Here is a 22,955-nt window from a genome sequence, read left to right as displayed (position 1 = left end):
ATTTTATATACTGCATTCCTCACTAATCTTTGGACTTGAAGACAAGCATTATTGTTATTATGTGTTTGTCAAATTTACACGTCGCTATATTCTGCCAATTGCCATAGTATTGCGGGGATTAACATGACCTATTTTTCCTGCACTCTCTGAACTTTGCGAAAATGCTTGAAATTACAACACACATAGATCTATAGTGACTATAGATTATAGAGTTATAGAGTGTTTGTTAAAAAACTTTAGTGTCTAACGAATACTTTAAAAAGTTTAAGTACCATCGAAATCAATTGGGTTAAAATAAAGTCATTTAAAAACAACACAAGCCTGCAATGTGCTGTTTTGTGTGCTCTGTGTGTAGCGTAAGGTTTTCATACTGTCGGGAACTAGGTTACTAGCATTATGCTAAAACTAGGGTACTACAGGGGCATTGTGGGTATGAATTTCACCTTACACTCGAGGTAAACCAAAATTTTTTATATCAACAAGAGATTTTTTTGTGTAGATTTTTTTCCTGTGTCAGGCTTTAATATAGGCCTAGGGAGTCCCAATGGATCGATCTGAAGGAATGGGTAAATATAGTTTTTGCATTATGTGTTTGTTTCTATTTTTTAACGATAAATTTGTAACAATTTCGCTGTATAAGTCGATGTTTTCGATTATGTTGTTCTAGCCGCCATTTTGTTTTATGCCGCTGTTTTTACCTCCCTGTTCCTCATCGACACTTATAAAACCCATGTTTGTTATTAAATTTATATAGATCTAGATCTATGTGTATTCTAATAGAGTTGATCTTGACATTTTAATATTACAGATAATAGACCTTGTCTAGTTGATCGTTACTATCGAGTATTTTACTTTAGTGAATTAGTAAATGAATCAATAGACAATTCAAGTGGCCCAACATCGGCTATTCCGACATTCATACTCGAGGGCAGCAAGAGTGCTGAAACCAATGATTTCAACGAATAGTTACAAAAAATTAGATATGATATATCTAGATCTAGTCAAATCTAGTCTAGTAGATGTAGATCTGTTTTCAAAAAACAAAAATTCCTGCCAAAACTAGGAATAGACTCCGTATAAAAATTTATATGAGTGTTTCTCCAGTACTGGTGACCAAAAGGTATTGCCAGTGTATTGGCATTGGTTCACTAAAAGTATTATAAAATATTTATTATTTATCTAATTCTAATATTTATCTTTAGTCTTAGTTAAACACTTTAACGTCTTTTATTATTACTTTTAACAAACACTTTTCATTTCATTGCATGATCTAGTCTCTAGAAATGGTTAATGTATAAATTGTGATATTTTGAGCTTGAAATAGAGGTGAAGGCTCTCTCATACTACATCTAACAGAATAGTGTAATTTGTAATTTAAAATTGTAGAAAATGTGTGAAAACTACTTGAGTAGTAACAGTACAAAAAATGGCAACTTTTGATGTAATATGGAACACCAGGCCTACCAGGTTAGTTTAGGTTGCAGTAATATTCTATTAAAACCAAGGTGTATTGAACAGACATTTTTGTTAAAATGAATTAACAATATAAATAATATAATCTTATGTCTACTATATTTTAAAGGATTGCTGAACACTCACACACACAGTATATTAGCCCAGTGATGCCCAAAATACATTGTTTCATCTGGCCCGCCGAAACGTCTGTACAAAGTGAAGAAAATCCCAAAACCCCCCGCCCCTCCCTCTTTTTTTCTTTTTTAGTTTGAAAAATGTATCTTTACCTACGTTATTGGTTTGGTACCATGACATTTTAAATGTGTAGGTTTATGCAATGGGAGAGCAGAAGAAACTAAAAGTGGACTCTGAATTTAGTATCTACTAGGAAAAGTGAACGGATCTTTCCTTTTTTTTTTTTGTGGAACATGATAATAAGCCAATATATTTGTTTTGTAAAGTGTGGCTGTTTTAAAGCACAATAACATATAAACGGATTATAAAACATTATTAGTTTGACTGTGAATGAAAGGTGATTAAACTACGCCTGAAAGATCGATGGGAATATTTACCAACAAGAGACAAGAAAATGAGTCGTTGGTAAAGCTATCTTCAATGTTGCTCACATTTTAAGTAGAGAAATGAAGCCAGCTTACAATGCTTAAAAAATGGTAAATTTCCAATCTCTCATTAATTAAGTAAGTACTAGATGCAAAAGTTTAAAAAGAAAACTTGTTTTAGGTCAGTTTTATTTCGTTTTGTACATTTTCAGTCATGTGGCCCACGAAACGAATGTCGGAAATTAAAATGGACCGCTGGTCAAATTAGGTTGGGATCACTGTATTAGCCTAATAGATCTATTTGTGTTTAAATAAAAAGAAAACTATTTAGTGAATCACTAATGAGTGATTAATGACTTATGAAAGAATAATTGATAATGTATTCACCATCTAAAAAAAAAAAAAGATATATATATAATATATAATACCCCTTTGTGACACGCACAACATCATCATATAATAGTCATGTTGTAATATATGCTTGAATTATTTTTGAGATATAGCAGCAAATTTAATTGTTCTATATGAATTAGTTAAAAGGTATTACTAAAAAAAAAAATTTATACTTGAATAGAGAACAGAATAAGACATAGGTACGCTACTTTACATCCAAAATTTGTCATCATTGATGTAGTAACTCAGTGGCCTTCTGGAAGTATATGGTTGTACATGTATTAACTCATAAACTGCTTTTCATGCTTCAATCTCTAGTTCTTCACATCATATCAACTCTATATTTTCGACGATAGTCATAGTAAATATACAGTGTTTCAAGCCACACTGGCCCTAAAACAATAATAACAAATCAATATAGTCTAAAAAAATATATCCTCTACAATTACAACAATCCAAGATCTTGAGAAAAAAAATTCAATTAACTTAAAATGGTAACCATGCACGTAATTGCGGGTATTACCCTAGATTCTACTATAGATCTAGAATCTAAAAGGCCTTTTTATTCTCAAGCTCTATACTCTACCTAGATGTAAAAATTTCTGAAGAGATCTAAATCAGACATCAGTGACTGTGAGTAGTCAATTACTTAAATATGAATTTCTATGTGTTGTGCCTTTTTGTGTGTGTGTGGAGTGTTTCTGTTTTCAATATTTAAAAATTGCATTTTAATATTTCATATAATAATATGGATCAGAAAAGCAGTCTAGATCTAGAATTTTACATCTCTTTGTAAAGATCTGTGATTTTTCTGACTCAGTCTGACTCCCACCATCTTTTCTAAAATTATTTTTGTGCTCATGAGCCCTTAACTTAACAAGATTGCATAGTACAGCTAGAATCTAGTTCATTTGAGATGTTAGTTGCTCTAATTTGGGTTGTTCCATTGAAGAATGCAAAGTGAAAGTATTTTATCTTTTATATGGTGTCATGACTAGTCAAAGGAGTAAGTGCTAAAAAAATCTGTGAGAGTAGGGGACTGTATAGTAGGCAGTTGCATTCCATTATAATGCAAAAGAAAAAAAAAAGTTGTGCTCAGAATAGAACATGTCAACTTTCAGAGCAGCACTCACACAATTCTTTCATTTCTATATTACATACTTCATAGGAATAAACCTTTAGTGGAAATTATAAGGTCATCAAATTTAGGTTAAAAAAATGATATTTTTTTTTCACTATCATGTACTGAAAGCCCACACCCTACTGCACAGGCACGACATGGCCTAAATTGTGCCGATGTGCCTCAAATGAACAAATCAAATCAAACCCTACTGCACAGATTGTTTTGTTTTTTTTATGATGGCTTCATGGCAGCTCTTTTTCTATTTCTATTCTTCAGTTTATTAGTTTTACTTTGTTGAATAGTTTAACTTCTAGTTTGGGATGTTTTAATAAGTCACATTAAGTTTTGGGGAAAATAATTTATTATACAAAAATTTCAATAATATAAACATTGTCTTCACTATGCCCACACACACACACACTTTATTTTTAAATTATAAAAAAAGTTTTAACACATACTTTGACTATATCGTGAATGTATATTTATTGACTCCTGCCCTCCCCCACCGTCATGTGGAAGGTTTGGGCTTGGGCTTAAGCCTAATATTAATTTTCAATTCTGAAGGAACATTCGAAACATAAAATAAAACAAACTTTGATAGGTCAGAAAATTGGTTTCCCCCCAAAAAATTCCAGTTGTGTAGGGCACAGTCTGACATGCATCATTAGTGTGAACAAAAGTTGTGTTTATTATTGTTGTTGTTTTTTTACCGTATTCTTTATTTTTTGGATAACATTACAACTCACACTACTACCTGGTGTTGAGACGACATGATAATTACAAAATACACTTAAATCCCAAATCTAACGGGTGAAAATAGCTTTTGTTCCTTGCTTTAAAAATAGGTTTGAACAAAGCCCACATACAAGACCTAGATAGACACGTATCATTCTTTTTAAAGACAATACAAGGAATAAAAAAAAATCTACAGCGTCAAAACGTCCTGCTTCCATATTGTCCACCTCACACTCCACGACTTGACCCAAAACTCAAACTAACGCTTTGATGTCTCATTAACACTGCTGCAAAAGCTTTTTAAGTTAGTAGCCACGTTTGAACTGGTCATTGACAAATACAGTGCTAAAGGGGGTTTAAAATATAAGCTAAACTGATACAAAAAAAAAACTAACTCCCCCCCCCCTTTTAAAAGTTTAGGGGTGGGGGTGGGGTGTGTTAGACTTCATATCGGTACCAAGATTAAAGATTGATATATCTATAAATAATCTATCTAATAGTAAAGTATTGACTTATTATGGGAAATTCAGTTCACCTAACCTTCACGTCAGTTAATGCAGTTTCATTTCTAGAGATAAGGTAAAATTAATGTTTGTGGTTAAGCTTAGAATGAAAGGTTCTCATAGTTTTAACCTAACTAGGCTGTCTTGTGGGAAACACTGAAAGCAAGCTTTAGTTTAATTTTCATGATTGCAGGGGGGGAAAAATGATTTACCGCTCTAAGAATTCTGTGGAGGAAAAAAAGTATTGAGAGTGGGGGGTGCAATGTCAGTAATATGTGGTTAGCACTGGCCTAAATACAAAGCACGGTGACATTGTCATAGTTGTCTCTCGTTGATCGACAGTTTGAGAAGTGAACTCGTTGTGCATATGAAATGGCTTGGTCAGCTGTTGGTTGGAAAGAGATTCATTTCGAACGGATTCCAGTGGCAGGCGTTTATCTTTCCAAAGTTTTCACTGTCTGCACCGCTTCGTGCTGATTTACCTTGCCCCACCCGCTCTCTTTCTCTCCACTGAGCACACCTGTTACCTGACACTAGTGCAGCGCTAGAGTTCACTACACGTCTTCGCGTGACACTGCACCGTGGTCACGCTCTGATTAGCTTGGGAAATGCGTGCCATGCCACTTTAGTAACCGCTCAGCCGTGTCCTCCTTGCCCAGAAGTGAAAAAAAAAAAGGGGGGGGGGGGGTCTTTGGTATCTTGTCTTAACAAATCTTGCGTTTAAGGGGTTACTGGATCCGATTTTGGGTAAAAAAATCGATTTTTCAATTTTGGTGTAATTAAATAGGTGGACATGTATTTTATAAACTGGCACCAAAAATTTTCTAAAAAATAGCATTTTTTATTGAAAAAAAGCATTTTAATGATGCGTGGTGAACACTATTTTCCATATTTTTCTTAAAACAAATTCACTGTTTTTGAGTGAATGCATTTTTTGTGACCCCCCCTGTAACATATTTCTAAAATCTCTAGAACTAATAGAGATAAATGTGTCAAATTTGGTACACATATTCAGAGATAAATAATACAGAGAATCAGCTAGTTTTAATGACTTTAGCTGAAGAAGTTTTTAATATATGATCTTTTGGGAAAAAAAAATGTGGATGCATTTTACAGGAAAAAAATCACCCTTTTTAAAAAAATCATAAAATGCACAATACTAAGGGAAAATGTATAAAATCTAGCTAGCTCCTTCCAGCCACCTATATACTTTAAGGTGTAAGTATTTTTAGCTTTGAAATTTATCTATTTTGAAAAATTTTAGAATTTTCCTATATGAACTAATTTTTGTTTATTTTCAAGATGGCTGCCGTTACCATGGCAACCCGGAAACATTAGACAACATTCAATATATATTTTTTATTATTGAGTTGTCATATGATATAATATAACAATAGTTATTAAGTTAAAGCAAAAATAAAAAAAATAAATTTCGCTATCCAGTAACCCCTTAAAGAGCATTCAACTGTCAATTGTTATTTGATACTTAGGTGTCCATTGCAAACTGGGGGAGGGCGTACAGTTATAATGTACACGGTATGTTTGTGTGTCAGTGTCTAGATATTGGAAGGACATTTTTTGTTGTTGTACTACTTGCATTGGGGGCTAACGAACATTCCAACCAACTCTAGAGATGATCTTGTTCGTTTTGTTTGTTTACTTGGCCGCTAATTAATGGTGTGTTTTAGCGCTAGCTCAATGATCTGTTAGTGCAGCGTGCCCACTTCCGATAGTATCAATTGATGTGGCGTGCTCTGGGAAGATAGAGGCAAAATAGCTTACCGTCTCTTTCTTGGTAATGATTTCTTAGTGTACCATGGTCCTTGTTTTTCTCCCCCCCCTCTCTCTCTACTGTTCACCCCCCCCCTCTCTCGCTCTGCTCTCATTTCTTCCATTAAGACTTGTAGGTTTTCTAGTCCTCTTTTTTTTTATCATTTCCTCTTGACGGTTGATGGCATACAGTGGGAACATCTCGTGATGTGGGAAAGGTTTAATGATTTTACTTAGTGTGACCTTTTCACTGTACCATAGGCTTTTTTTTTTTTTTTATGAGCTATGTGAGAGAAAAACGTATGCTTGTAGAGACTTCAGTTTAGACCCAGGAAAGTGCATGTTGGCTGTAACCTAGGCAGCTCGCTCGTTCTCAACAATGGCAGATTTTCTGGATGATATGGGTGAGTTTGTTTGGTTTAGACAGTTAGTCTTCACTTGAATCAATGTTAGTGCGTGTATTCTGGGCCATGCTTTAGTCGAGCTCCTAACTTGACATCTTCGTGGCTGACGTCATGGCCATAAATCCTAAAGTACATGTGGCTCTTCAAAGTGCCGGCGCTGTCAGACCTTAGAAATTAGAATTGAATGTCAGATTTAGAGGAAACCTGACTTTGTTGTTTATGATAGTGTTTGTAGAACGTGCCTTAAATCAACCCAACTACTGGTATCGAAGTGGCTCGTCCAGAACACACAAAAGATTGAGTAAGGTTGCTCATCATCTACTAAAATCTTTAGGCCGTTTGTCCAATTATTTTCTGCTGTAGTGGTGAATGGTTTTCTTTTTGTTGTCATGAAGATAGTCATTCTTGCGATTTTTAAGAAAACAAACTTTCCTTTACAATAAACTTATGAGATTCGTTTTTGATTTGTTTTTTTTTTAAATAGTGCCATTATATCTGTTAAGTGGCGTCATCTTTAACTTGTAGGATTTCAGGCGCTGGCAATATATGCCGTCTACAGAAATTCATAGTTGGCATAGCATTGTTTCTGATGCGGGTTGTCCGTTGGGGTGAAGGCGCATTTTTGATAGTCTGGATTATTGTGGGTCCTGCATTGCCCCGCGGTCTATTGAAATGTCAAGACATCCTACGTGTAAAGAATGGGGGGGGGGGGAGAGATTCCATGATGCTTTTCTTTTCCTGGTTGTTTACACTCCGGTCCAACGGTCTACCCCACTTCTTGCATTCTCTTCATTGACTCAAGTCTCTCTCTTCCAGGCTCGCGTGTATGTGTGTGTGTGGCTTCTCATGGAGTAGTCAGGGGAAGTGTCTTACATCCTACATGTTGATTCATAATTGAAACCCTAGACACATATGGCGATACTACTCTCTTAAGAAATGGCTGCTTTAAACATGTAGACGAGGCTAGCTTCAAGGAGTCAGGCACATTTGTTTTTCTTATTTATTTCATAACATTTCAGGTTTCTGCTGTAAGCGATATAAAATTAAGAACTGATTTTTTTTTCTTTTTGAGATACCGCCCATAGTTTGAATGTTACAACTATGATCAAGCGACTTGATGTTTGCACTAGTTTCTCTATTTCCATGTGTCTGTGAGTAGACATTGGTGCTACTTTGTTGTCACATAGTCTTCTAGGATAACTCATTTCCAAGACCTCAAGATTTGTGTTGTGATTGAGACCACATCCTGGTGTGGAGATCTAAGTAGTAGGCAGGTGCACTCAGTGTGTTGAGTCTTCCTTGCCCCTCCTTCCCCCCTCATGTGTTCTCATGCGTTTCCAAGCAAGGTCACTGGGGGGTGGGATGGGGCCGTGTGACGTGTTGGTTGAACTGTGAGTGAAAGCAATAGTCCTGCTGCCTTGTTACTGGTGGGAACGTTCTGGTTTAGAAGGGAATGGGTTTAAGTTCACCTAGGACTTGGATCAAAACGTCTTCTTATTTAGGAAGTGATCCTAGAGTCTAGATAAATGCACTGGCTTGTTGGGGTTCCAAGTCCGCTTTTACCATACCGAGGAAATCCTCAATAGCTATTTAATTTAGTGTTTTATTGTGAATGTGTATTTGGAAGAGAAACATATAATTAGTAAGTTGAATTATAGTTACTTATTTTTTTGTGGCATATTCAGAGATCCAATTCATTTATTTATTTATCAATTTTCTAGGTAGTCTTAGTAACTATATTACTCTATTTATAGTACTAGTAGTATATAGTATATATAATAATAGACCTGTATATTATTATAATAATTTTTTTTTTTTTACATTTCTTGATCAATCCCCTCTTTCTAATGTCATGACCTCAGTAGGTTTACTGTAACAGTCACCATTTGGCCTTGCTTCTATTCAGGTCAAGGTTAAAGCATATCATTTGTATTGAACACATTGCTGTCTATCTTTTTTTATTGTTATCTCAGAAAACATCTTCACTGATAAGCACACCTGTGTAGGCCCATAAGCAATAAGCATAATAATCATATATATGCCCCCCACCACCACATTCTCTTTTTATTGTTACTTTAACTAAATCTTATTGTCTTCATACAAATTTTGTAAACCATCTCTAGAAAAATCCTAAACTCAATTAAATAATGTTATTGATTTTTTGTTTCTTAACTGTGCTAGTTAATGAATTGACTTCTTGTTACACCCCTGTCTCCTGTATATTTCCTGGAACTCTTTTATTGAAATACTTTTTTTTTTCTCATAAAATAAAATAGACTTTTTACAAACTTTTTAAGTTAACATTCAGCTGAAGTTAAACATTGTTATCTTTATTGTTTTTTTTTTTGTTTTTCACAGACACCCTTGAAAACAGTATGCCCAGTGGGATGTCCATGGGCATGACAATGGGTGGCCACCAAGGTCACCCACCACCTGACATAAAGCCTGACATCTCATCTCTCACATCACCCACATCCACACATGGTTATTATGGCTTTGGCCCTGGAGGCATGCCAAGTATGGCCAGTTCTACTCAGCCCTCTCCTGGGCCACAGCAGATGCACTCGCCAGGCATGCATTCACCCACTTCATCCATGGGGTCTCCACCCATGCTCTGCCTGAGCCCATCTGGTCCAAGCCCATCCCCAGGGCTCCCCCATTCTTCCCTTCACACCAAACATATCTGTGCAATATGCGGTGACAGAGCTTCCGGGAAACATTATGGTGTTTACAGGTATGTATCTATCATTTCTTGTATAATATGGTGATGTGTTAATGTCGTTTACTGTTATAATTAAAAAACACTTGAGGTTTACTGAGATAAAAAAATAATTGGTTTAATACTTGACAAGGATGCTTTTTAACCTAATAATAATCTTTATTATCTGTGAGGAAATGTGTTTTAAATTGTGCATTACAAATATCAATGCATTATTAGAGTGAACACAAACTCTGCAATCCTACCCCAGTTTTACTTCAACATTGCATGATATAGCCAAAGGAACAAAAAAAGAGCTCTTGTGTCTATCTTTGATAGATTGATACATTCATAAGTCTTTAAATACAAAGTCATCAAAATCAACTACAGAATAAACACATTTTTTAACTTTGGGAATATAAGATAATCGCTTGCAAATCTTCACAATCATCTAAATAGTGGACATGGAACAGTCTGCTTAAGATTTAAAAGGAAAACCATTTTTATCTTGATCAAATATTGATTTGAACTGGAAGGTTAATTATTCTTTTTCTGGGGTTTACATTACTTTTGCTATATCTATATTTAGTTAAATTACCTTCACTTTGGACATATATCCACGGCCGGTCTTAGGCCTCTGCAACCTATGCGGCCGCAGTGGGCCCCGCACGCTAATTCTAGGTGTAAATTATTTGTATATTATTATTAAAATGGTTTAACTAATTATTAAGGAGTTCCTGGAATTGTCCTGAAATTATAAAATATAAGAAAAAATCATGAAAATCTCATGAAATTATTAAAATCTTCTAAAAACTGGTGCAAATCTCCTTAAAACAGACAAAATTGTCATTTTGGGGTGTCATTCAATATGGAAAACGCCAATCCTACTCGCGATTAAAAAAACGAAACAGCATTGTCAGCTTTCATTTTCTAAAAAGTTAATAATAAGGCGAATTTTAACAAAATGAGAAGTTCTAATACTTAATGTACTTTAATAGTCTTACATATATAGATCTAAATCTATCTCGACCTCCTAGAAAAAAGTGATATTTTGCTAGTTGATAGTAAATCTAAAAGGCAGATCTGAATGTTTATCGGCTTTTTGTTGGAAAACTACTATCTAATGTAGATGGCTCGTAAAGTTAGTTTTTGACAGTGATTTTGAACTTAGTAAACTATAAATAAAATGCAAAGGTGAATCTATTTTCTAATACAAAGTCTTAATTGTCACTTATTATCCTTATCACTGCCCAAATTAGGCCCCGCACAATCCGTTTCGCATAGGGCCCCGCAACCTGTAGGACCAGCCCTGCATATATCTTATGCTTGGGTGAAAATGAGACTTGATGTAATAACAAGAACTACATGGAGACACAAACCTATGTACCACCGAGAAAACACTAAGACATAAGGAATGAATCAATGAACACCTTGCTTGCTGAGACTCTTGGAAGGTTTCTGTTGGTATACATAATTGATGTCTGTTTGATCAAATTATTGCTGAGATAATTATAAAATCAATTCTCTGTCTGAGGAAAAGAAGCAGGACACCAGTTTTTGGTTAACATTAAAGGAAGACTGTTAGTTATTAAGAGTTGCTGTTTATTTTCATTACTTTTTGTGTTCAAGATCATTTTTTTTATTCCATTATATATAATATATTCAGTTAGTTAGTACATTGGAAATAGACTCTATTCTTTTTCCTTTTCAAACTTTTGTTTAAAGTCAGCATTGATTAATGATTAGTGTTTATGTCACAGAAATGTTTCATTTATAAGTTTTTAGATATAGTCAGATGATTTAAAAAATATTTGGTACCATTTTCTTATTTCATATTTGGGGGATTTATTTTTGATGTTAAGTTGTCAACTAAATTCTAATACTGAAGAAGGCTACAGGATTTTACTCTCCTTAGCTTAGTAGGCTCTTCTTTCTCTCTATAAAATTAATTACAGCCAACTGATTTGTTAATTGTTTAATTTTTTTATGGATTCGTGAGTTGTCATCAACAAAGAATAATATTGCTAAGTTTCAACTTGATCCGAGAATGGGAATCAGGAAAAATAATGTGTACAGTACAATATTGATAAAAGCTTTGTAAAATATTATTCGAACTCCTCACCCGCCAAAGTTCTAAAATACAATTTGGACCAGCGCATGTGGGAATAACATGAAGATACCAACATTAATTTATTTTCAAATTCATTTAGGCTTCCATTGAAGCTGGGATTTAGTAACTGTCTACTATTCTGAGGAAAGATTAAAGCTAATCAAATAATCTTATTACAAGATTTTTATTCTTGCAACACAGTTTTTATTATATATTTTTTCTTTATTTAGATACACATAGAGATAAAACTGATCAACCAATTATTTACATCATTAACCTTGTCTTTTCTTTAGAGACCATTTATTTACTTCTATAACCTTGTCTCTTTTTAGTTTTAATTGACTTTGGCTTAAGTGAACCTATTATAATATTAAAAGATTTTAACTCTTTCTATCCATAATTATTTTCCTCGTTCTGATAGAATTATCCATTTTGCTCATTTGTATTTCACTATCCTGTAATGATAAAACTTCAATAATTTTTTTCTTTGATATCAGAAAATTTTATATTTGGTATTGAATTTGAGGGAAATGCATGCTCTTTTTACACAACACAAATTAAAGTTTTTAAATCCAAAAATTATTTTAGTTTAAAAGGGTAACATCAATGTTGGCGTTGTCAATTAGGAGAGAAAGAGTTAAATTAGAAACTTTGAGATGCTGTTTTTTTTTGTTTTTTATCAGTTTTCTGATTTGATCTTATTGAAATAAATTTTACTAATGGATTTATTTGTATATATATTTTTTTTTTCTTCAACAGCTGTGAAGGTTGTAAAGGTTTTTTTAAGAGAACAGTACGTAAAGATCTAACATATGCTTGCCGTGATGATAAAAATTGTATGATTGACAAGAGACAGCGCAATAGGTGTCAGTACTGCCGTTATATGAAATGTCTGTCAATGGGCATGAAGCGAGAAGGTAGTTGACTTTTCAGTCATTTAACTAAAGTTAACTTAATCAGTACACTAGATCTGGTCAGTGGCTGTTCAATGTATTGAGAAAAGCAAATTCTTATTGCAAATGACGCAACATTATGACTCTAAAAAATATAATTTCTCTGCTCTAAGCTACTAGATAATTAAATTTAAATTCATTTGACCTTATTTTATAACTATAAAATTGTATTATCCTTGTTATATGACTCTCTAAGGCATTTTTGAAAACTTTTCAAAAAAATTCTAAATTCTATTTCAAATTGACAAATAAAATCCCTAAGTTAATTTTCTTTGATTAAATTTTGTCATGAGAGAACCCTTATGTTGCACTTGGTGATTTAATTATAGACCAATGTCCTTGAACTTGTGAACATTATCTGACATTTAAAAGCTAAACACTTTTTTTTTACTTTATATCTGAAATACTGGTACTTGTTATCATTAGTAATAAAAGTAAAGTTTCCCTTTCAGACCTTGCAGTCTATAGGGCAGATGATGTAAAGAGCATTTGTTTTTGTGACCCATTGTTAACGAGGGTGTCATGTGGCCAGCACAACTATCAACTGCCTTTACTTTTCCCCAACTAATATCAGGTGTCCATTAGAGCTGAGTTGACTCAGAGGCACCCAAAGATCCAGAAATTAAAAATCCCAGTCTTCACCAGGATTCAAACTCTGGAACCCCCCCCCAGTTCAGAAACAAAGCGCTTTACCACTCAAAAAAAACAAATATCTGTGGTGTAGCTCCAGAGTATAAACTTAGAATTTCCTTTATAAAATATCAGCATGAGATATGTCAAAAACAAAAATTATTATCATTTTAACTAGGATCAATTTTTCAAAAGATCTTTGAGCTAAAATTATGTATCATCAAACACAATTAATAGACATTATATTGATTAGTTAGACTAAAGAGAATGAATTTAAAAAAAAAATTAAGACATCTTTCATCTGTATCCCATGATTTCCAAGTTCTAACATACTATTAGCTATTACAGCTGTCCAGGAGGAAAGACAGAGGGTGAAAGAGAAAGGGGACGGTGAGGTGGAGAGCACAAGTGGAGCCAACAATGACATGCCAGTTGAACAGATTCTTGAAGCTGAACTTGCCGTTGACCCCAAAATTGACACATACATAGACGCACAAGTGAGTGACCAAATGCTTATGGTAATTGTTTTTTATATTGTCTCTCAATGTTATTTTATTTTTGTTGTATGAATATATTTAGACAATAATAACATTTAGGTAGGTGCAATAAAAAAAAATACTAACCTTAGTGGTAATTAAATGTAATTGAAACTGTAAGCTACTTTTTATTGGGGGAAATGTGCTTACTTGATGTCTTTTCATTGACACTATGGCATCCTACATCATTTTATAATTTCAGATATTTTACAAGGTAAAGAACTTTTTTCCACCTCTCTAATCCCCCTTCCAATGAGGGTAATGTATTTTTACCCTAAGGAATAGAAACAGTGCTAGTCAAAGATAGTGAAATCTGAGTATCACTGGGTAGTATGGCTAATACAAGGATCTGTTTCTCTCATGATCCATTTGGGAATATAGCCAGTACTTTAAGAAAGAAGTACTTAGGTAGGGCCTACATTGATCATTTGTTATGCATGAAAATGTGTTATGTTTGTATATAATGTATCTTGTAGAAAGATCCAGTGACCAACATATGCCAGGCAGCTGATAAACAATTGTTTACATTAGTGGAATGGGCCAAACGAATTCCTCATTTTACAGAACTTCCATTAGAGGATCAAGTCATTTTACTTAGAGCAGGTAAGTAGGGGTCTTTTAAAAATCTGAAGAGCTCTAATCTTATTATTTGAATTTTTTTATATTTTTTTTTTTGAGCTTAAAGTGTTTTCAATTATGTGGTTTTTAGCTGCAATCTGACGACAAAAAAAAAGGGGGGGGGGCGGTAGGGTATCATGAAATGTTTTTGGGACCTATATCATCAACTTGGTAGTTTTTATTTTTTTTGTTTTACCTTGGTGTTCATAATAGCCCTTGATTGATTACCTGTGTCCATGGAACAGACCAAACACTCTTACAATTCCAAAGCCCATTAGAGAATGTTGAACTCATGCATTATTCCCATTGAAATGTCTAATAATTGAGTGAAAGTGTGTGGTGTAATAGCTGGAAATATAAGTTGTCCTCACTCTGTTGCAGATGTTTATTAGTATCTGAATGTTTGGCTGCACAAACTCTTGCCAGCTAAGACAACAATATCCTTAGATTTTGATAACAGAATGCGTGGTGGCTGAGCGGTAAAGTGCTTGGCTTCTGAACCAGGTGTGAAGACTGGGATTTTTAATTTCGGAATTTTCTGGTGCGTCTAGAGTCCACCCAGCTCTAATGGGTACCTGACATTAGTTGGGGAAAAGTAAAGGCGGTTGGTCATTGTGCTGGCCATATTACACCCTCCTTAACCGTAAGCCACAGAAACATGACCTTTATATCATCTGCCCTATAGACCGCAATGTCTGAAAGGGGAATTTAACGTTTTTTTTACTTAATAACAGATTAAGCTGTTGACTAGGTACAGGATCCATTCTCTCTTATTTTCTTTTGCCTGTAGGTTGGAATGAACTTCTGATTGCTGGGTTCTCACATCGTTCCATTATGGCCAAAGATGGTATATTGTTAGCCACTGGTCTCCATGTCCATCGCAGCAGTGCTCACCAGGCAGGTGTTGGTACAATATTTGACCGTGTCCTGACTGAGCTGGTGGCCAAAATGAGAGATATGAAGATGGACAAAACAGAATTGGGCTGTTTAAGAGCAGTGGTTTTGTTTAATCCTGGTAAGATAAATATTTTTTTTCACTTTTCCATTTTTGATAATATATAGTCATAATATTGAATAGTCATAAAAGATTTCTCTTAACTTGTTTTACTTGAGTACAATTATTATATATATAAAGTAGAAAGTAAGGCGTATGTATGTATGTTAGGATTAGAAATAAAAACTAAAAACCGCTTGACCAATCTTGATAAAATTTGGCAGAAAAGTTCCTTGGATACAAACTTAGACCATAATGTATGTATTGTAGCCCTAAAACAAACTTAAGACCCTCAAAAAAAACAAACATGTCCGACTCTTTTAAAGCCATAGTATTATATGGATCTAGGCTTTGTTTACAATGTTGACATGAGAAAAGATCGAAAGGATTTAGATCTAATTTTAAGAACTACACTTTGCACATATAGTTTTTTTACTTTGACACATGAAAATACAAAATATAGTCAATTGATTTCATTATTTAATAAATTGTGTTTCAAAAGCATTTTTACATAAATTCGTTTCATATATCTGCGAATTCAGAATGTCCTGACTTACTTATAATATCATTCATTTAACAAATCGGGTAAACCCGTTTTAATTGTACTTTATATCCTATTCATCTATCGCTCCTTTCGTTTTTAATATAAATGAATGTATCGGCTTCGGGTAAACCCATTTTCGCAAAACTAATTTTTATTTTCATAGCGAAAGAGAAAAACTCGAAAAGGATCATTAGCTAAGTTTAACATACATCTAAATCCAATCCACTAGATTAGTAATACACAAACTAGGACTCGCAGGCTGCGGGTAATGTCAGGCTAGTTATATATGACGATATGCACCGCTACAGTGTACTGGCACCTTTTTGAAAAAATGATTACTTTACTTGTATTTTAACATATAGTATTAATTTTTAGTAGTTAAAAAAGTTAGGCAATCAACTCTTTAGCACCAGCACCTAATCACTGAGTACCGGCTTATATGTATGTAGACCTAGTAAATATTTTATAAACCAAATTACAGGACTTAATACATTACACATTTAAAAACTCATAAAATGATTGTTTTGAGCTCATTATCCTCCTCCTTTACCATCCAGAACATTCTTGTAGATACCATAAAATAGAGAAACATTAATTACCTTTCAAAACATTCTCAGTTAAAACGTGTAAATAAATATTTTTTAAATTAAATTTTAACCAATTAAAAACATTTTGGGAGGAAAGTTAATGACTTTTAAAGCATTGGGGATGGGCTTAAATTGATGATGGTATCATTGGTTCAGGAAGAAAATGTTTAGACAAGCACTCTGTAATTATTGTAGTTAGGGTGAAGCCATTGAAGATATTTTGTTGTTAATTTTGTAAACAATAGGTTAGGCTGAAAAGCAAGTAATGAAAAAATGTTTTATGTAATGATACTTATGTTCAGATATCTAGTAGCTACATAGAAACAGAAACTGACTATTCAAATTAGATATAATGTTTCTTTCTTTGTAACTTATGCAAAGTACTTTAATATGATGGCTAATCTAAACCAAGATAACTGGTGTGGCAGAATTTGTATACATACTTAGTGAATTATTTTGAGACAAATCTCTGTTTTCTATTGCAGATGCTAAAGGATTGACTGCTGTTCAAGAAGTAGAACAGTTGCGAGAGAAGGTTTATGCCTCTCTTGAGGAATATACAAAGTCTCGTTACCCTGAGGAGCCTGGCAGGTTTGCCAAGCTCCTTCTTCGATTACCTGCACTCCGCTCCATCGGCTTGAAATGCCTGGAGCACCTCTTCTTCTTTAAACTGATTGGTGACCAGCCCATTGACACATTTTTGATGGAGATGTTAGAAAACCCTAGCCCTGCCACATAGCAACCAATCCTGGAGGATGCAGTCAGCAACCAATCCTAGACTCTGTATGGAAACACAACAGAAGATTTGAATATTTTTTGGGGTTCTCTGGGCACAATGGAAAAAATGTAGACATTTTTACCTAAACAAAGTAAATGTCTTTCTATGCTATCTACTTGAAGAGTCCCTCATGAAAAATCTGAAAAGAAATCTACTGGAGCATATATAGTGAACTTGTTTCATTTGGACATTTGTCTTAAAGCTTTCTGAGTCACGTTTATCTCTTGCAGACCACATTGTTTTTAATGGAAGGAAATTTTATGTTCAAATAATGTTTTGTGTGCATGTATTATACTTTATTTTGTTTTAAGTTGAAAGTCAAATATTTGGTTGATGCTTTATATGTGGTTGGGCTGGCCACTTTTATTTTGTATGGTTTTTATTCTACACTGAAGAGACTTTTTAACTGCAGGAATGGCTATTTCACTGATTTGATTAGACTGTGATAGTAAGGGGTTTAATACATAGATTTATTTTTTTAATATTGAAATAATTGCCCCTTTTTTTTTATTTAGATGCTAAACCAGTGGTTTTATTTTGTTCATTTCTCCTTTCTCTTTTCTTTCAATGACACATCCATATGTTTGTTTTAAAGTTGTTTGCTATTCTGGCTTTTGTTAATATGAAGTCTTTGTAATGTGCTTTAGCCATCTTTCTGTGCCAAGTTGGTGTGGAGTGTATGCTTACATTGGTTGGGCTGTGTGCTTGTCTTCATTATTGCTTCTGTGCCAAGTAGTAAGAGTTATGTCCTTTTGTTCTTAATGTATCTTCAAACACACAATGACAATGGAAGAATGTGTTTATGTTTCATTATTTATGTTTCTCTGTACACTGAAGTCATCCAATTGAAAGCTGTTCATGTGGAACTCACAAGTCTGATAACCTGAAACCAGTCTTAACATTCACATTTTCTTGTTTCTTTTTTCTTCTTTGTAAGAGAACACTTTCAATATATTTTCATGGGTGATATTCTCTTGATGGTTTGGCATTGAACTTTCAATCCTGTCATTATCTCACTAATGTTTATCAAAGTACTGGGGTTGTTTTTTACTGTTTTTTTTTATTTAACTAAATGCTCCAAGAATTTGTGCTGATATGTTATTTAAAGTCTTTATGATACAGCTGTTGTTGAATTTCCCAGACAAATGGTCAACAATTGATCAACTCAATGTATTCATCCTACTTATAGTTCCACTCAGCATGCAAGCCTTTGAATTGTTAAGTTTCATCCCATAAAAACAGGATTTTTACTGCATTTAATATAAAAGTCTATTCAATATGTTGACAACCAGTTCTTAAAAAGGTCAGACCTACTCAACAAATTTGATTTTACTACTGGAAGAATAAATAATGAAATACTAAATTATCCTGTCAGTATCTCAGAGTGCTAAATGATGAAATATTATATTTCCTTTTTGCACAAGGTATAGCTTACATACTTAAACTTTGATATTTTGTGCGTGTTTGTGTATGTAACATATAATGGTTAAAGGTCTAGTGCATGTCTTGAGTTTGAGGAATAGCCTCTATGTCTTGCATGCTGTAAGGAACCACTACTTTTCTAAATGAAAGGCTGGGGATAGGGGTTTCACACTGGAGTTCCTGAAGGCAGTCTAGTGCAAATTTGTTGAGGACTTATGTTCAAAATATAGAGTAGTCTGTGAATGGTTCACTGAGCTTTGTTACTTACAAGATCTCCATAGCCAAATGTAGGTCTTCAAGAGTAGGACTGAATGCTAGTAGTTTGTTTTGTTTTGATTATCCATTGACCTTGTTCATCTCTGTATTGAATCATTGGAAACTGCCACTATGGGTTGTAAACATTTCACTAGCAGTCAAACATTTGAGTCATGCTAGTCTTCTCCCCACCTTTTGGTTTGTCTTGGCCACTTTCCTACTGATTCTAATTGTTGAGGGCTAGGCTAAGAATATCTAAGTAATAAGTGTACAGTCAATGTGTTAGGTCAAAGAAAAGACTTTTTGTGACTACTCCTTACATCTAAGAGCTGGAGTCTGGCCCTTGTCAAATCTTCATTGTACTTGATGGGACAAGAGACCATTCCAATTATTACATCTCCAATCTGTGTCTCCTTCCTGGGACAGCACTTAGTGAAGAAAGAATATGTAGTATTACTGACTGCCTGAAAGCTTCTATTCTGTTAACCAGGTCTTGTACTCTCATAGAAAATGTTATGTGTGACTAGGAAATGCTTCATTTGATTGTAAATAGAAAGTTGATGACTGAAAGATGTGTTTCAACTGGATGAGTGACCTTTTGATGATAATAATATAATGTGCAAATATCACTTTTACAATATTTGAGTACGATTACACATGGGTAGACCTTTTACTTGATGTACCAGTGATGAATGAAATTTATGTGTTTTTTTTTTAATGTATTAAAACTGGTATCTACTTTGTATGAATTCAGGAAGAGAATTTGTTCATTGTATTGACAACATTTCACTGTACTGATGTATGTGTTGGGAGCCCTACTTTAAATAGCTACACATTTGGAAATACAATAGAACATTTCTTGTGTAATATCCTGAAAGTTTACAGTCAACTATTCAGATGGAAGATAGAAATAATGTTTACAAAGACTTGACTGTGTAGTGAAGTTCTTTTGAGAATGATATTGTATGTTCATTACACATGACATTGAACAGTATAATAAAACATTGGATTTGTTTTCATTTGCTCTAGTTATTTTGTAAGTGTATTTAATGTACCACACCATATTAAAAAATCATCATCATTCCTTGTGGCTCTACAGCTCCATAATCTCTCCTGGTTAGTGTGCAGGGCCGGCCTTAGGCCACTGCAACCTATGAAAAGTCCTGGAAATATCTCCTGAAATTATTAAAATGTCTTGAAAAATGTACAAGATTAACATTTTCGGGGTGCCAATAAATAAAAACATCTTTGTGAGCTTTCATTATTTTAAAATTTATTGCAATGACTAGGCCCCGCCAAATCCGTTTCGCATAGGGCCCCGCAGTTGCTAGGGCAAGCCCTGTTAGTGAGTGGCTCTACAGTCCATAATCTCTCTAGGTTAGTGATTGGCTCTAGTCTATAAATCTCTCTTGGTTAGTGTGTGGCTGTATAGCTCAATAATCTCTCCTGGTCAGTGTGTGGCTCTAAAGTCCGTAATCTCTCCTGGTTAGTGTGCGGCTTTCTCTACAGTCCATAATCTCTCCTGGTCAGTGTGTGGCTCTACAGTCCGTAATCTCTCCTGGTCAGTGTGTGGCTCTACAGTCCATAATCTCTCCTTGTCAGTGTGTGGCTCTACAGTCCATAATCTCTCCTGGTCAGTGTGTGGCTCTACAGCTCCATAATCTCTCCTGGTCAGGGTGTGGCTCTACAGTCCATAATCTCTCCTTCTTATGTGTACTGAGTACACCATCCAGGTTTTTTTTTGATGTTTCCAGTTATATTCTGTTGTACCGAAGTGACTTTGGAACTGCTCATGGATGATCATGTGAATGCCTGGGCATTAGCTGTGATCGGTACGATGTCACCCACATATCAGTTCTCTCCACGCAGTTGATGTATCCAAAGGAACGGCAAGTGCCGATACAGTTTGGGGTCAGCGGCGTAGCAGGCTCTTCCAGGATGTCGCACTGAGTGCTGCAAACTGCCTAAGGGTCGCCGGCTTTTATCTGGACATTTTGAGAGTTTCACATTAGGACAATTTGAGATATGTCTTCACACAGTTTTTTGGTATTGACTTTTTATTTATACAAAGACATAAAACAAATCACTCATTGATTCAAAGTCTTACGATGTTTATGATATATTAATCCAAAACATGATAAGAATACCAATTTAAACAGTGGCGTAGCATCCATTAGGGGCCCATAGCCAGTGGCGTAGCATTAATAGCGCAACGGAGCCCAGGTAAGAACTTGAGGATGGCACCAAAGAGGAAAAAAAAAAACCACTTTTGTAAGAACCGATTTAAAAATAGTATCTAAAAAGCTTCCTCAAAATGTCCTTAACTTTTGTACCAAAACTTCATATTCCTTTCGAAACAACAATCCGCGTTTTAAGCTCGAGTCAGTGTACCAGCGGCTTGGGTTACTCTAATGCAAGAAAATGCTTTCCGTCAGGTCTATTGTAAGAGTGGTTAGCCCAAAGTGTGCGCTGGAGGAGACAAGTGTTGCCAGATTGTCCCGTTCTTTTTTTCTCCGTCTATATTCATAAAACCATTAATAGTTTTAGAGAAATGGTTTGGGGGGGGGGGGGGGGGGTGAGAGAGAGTTTGGCGAAGAAAATATTTATGTGTGGTACAAAAAAAAAGGGAGGGGTGCGACAATAAGCTCTATAGAGATGGTCACGAATCAACACAGCTGCAAATTATTCAATTTTCTTAAAGCTCAATTTGTTTATTTTTTTCTGTATTTAAAATAAAACTTAAATAAAGCAATGTCTATTATCTTACATAATTCTTTCAGTTCAGTCAGAGATCTGAACTGACTTTCTACTGGGTTTGATAAGTAACGAGCTGTAGCCCTTACAGAAAGAATAAGAACCATTCTATAATATTGTTCTGCCTAGTGTCCAGTACACAATTGTGTAAGTGCAATCAACGTTGTGTCACAATTTGTTGGACAGCGAGCCACCGGATCTACAGAAATCAGAAAGTCAACTGAAGAAGATCTTGATTGTAGTAGATCATAAGAAAAGGATTTTTAGGGTGTAAAAAAAAAAGGTTGCTGAAGTAGCTGGATCTTGGGCTGTAGATAGAGGTTTTTGCTCTACTGTCTACACGATATCAGAAGGTTCAAAGGCCATTTGATGATCCAATCACTAATTACTAACAAGAAAAGAATCAAGAGAAGACTTTCAAAATCAAGGTATAATACTAAAGAACCAATGCCATTTTTACTCAATAACATGACAGATTTCTTGGGCATAAAAGGGGTCAAAATGTTTGAGTGGTTAAAGCCCAGTTTCATTTCAAATGCAAATGGCAAAGTGTTGGATTTCTAGTCTCATCCAGATGATATTGCCATAGTCTATTGTTCAGATATGCAAATTCGCCTAAGAGGCCTTTCATAAGACATATCAAGTCTGTGTTCAGTACAAGATTTGTCTGTTTATTTTTTTATGATAGACAGCTCCATTATATCATCAATCTTCCAAACATTTTTACAGCCTTCTTCTAATTTCTCACTTTGTCTGTATCAGTTAGTTTAGAATAGCGGCCATTTTCGAAATTTCGATTGATCCACAATTATTTAAGAACTTCTATGCTACAGATCAGTTTGGCTTCACTTAGTGTTCTTTCCATTGAATGAGAAACAGCCACAAGTTTAGAAATAGATGCCCCACTGGTTAGTGACTTTCTACTCAGAAGGCTAGAAAAAATGTTAGTAAATAAATGTTGGATCTATTTACTGTTAAATAATGAACGTAGAGTCAGATAATAGTTGATGTAATTGTAGGCGAGTAGATAAACACTTTGTTGTCTGTTTAAATGTTAACTTTATTCATGTTAGATCGTCCCTAAATATTGGCCTTAAAGGAATTTAATTATCCCCCCTATTAATTAGGACATT

General features: G+C 34.5%; 1 protein-coding gene across 12 annotated transcripts in view; it reads left to right on the top strand.

Moving 5' to 3' along the window:
* LOC106073343 (retinoic acid receptor RXR) overlaps positions 1-20,087 on the top strand; it is a 66,988-nt gene extending 46,901 nt beyond the window's left edge. Inside the window, exons 1-7 of one of the 12 annotated variants that reach the window (XM_056039775.1) lie at positions 402-566; positions 9,302-9,677; positions 12,511-12,668; positions 13,674-13,852; positions 14,347-14,473; positions 15,279-15,503; positions 17,099-20,087. In XM_056039775.1, coding sequence (XP_055895750.1) covers positions 545-566; positions 9,302-9,677; positions 12,511-12,668; positions 13,674-13,852; positions 14,347-14,473; positions 15,279-15,503; positions 17,099-17,352 — 1,341 coding nt within the window. In that variant the 5' untranslated portion in view covers positions 402-544 and the 3' untranslated portion in view covers positions 17,353-20,087. 12 annotated transcript variants of the gene reach the window in all.
* Positions 20,088-22,955: the final 2,868 nt, after the last annotated feature.

This window comes from Biomphalaria glabrata, chromosome 9 (assembly GCF_947242115.1).
Source record: "Biomphalaria glabrata chromosome 9, xgBioGlab47.1, whole genome shotgun sequence".
NCBI lineage: Eukaryota > Metazoa > Mollusca > Gastropoda > Planorbidae > Biomphalaria > Biomphalaria glabrata.
The sequence above is the reverse complement of the archived record's forward strand: the minus strand, read 5'-3'. Positions and strand labels throughout refer to the sequence as shown.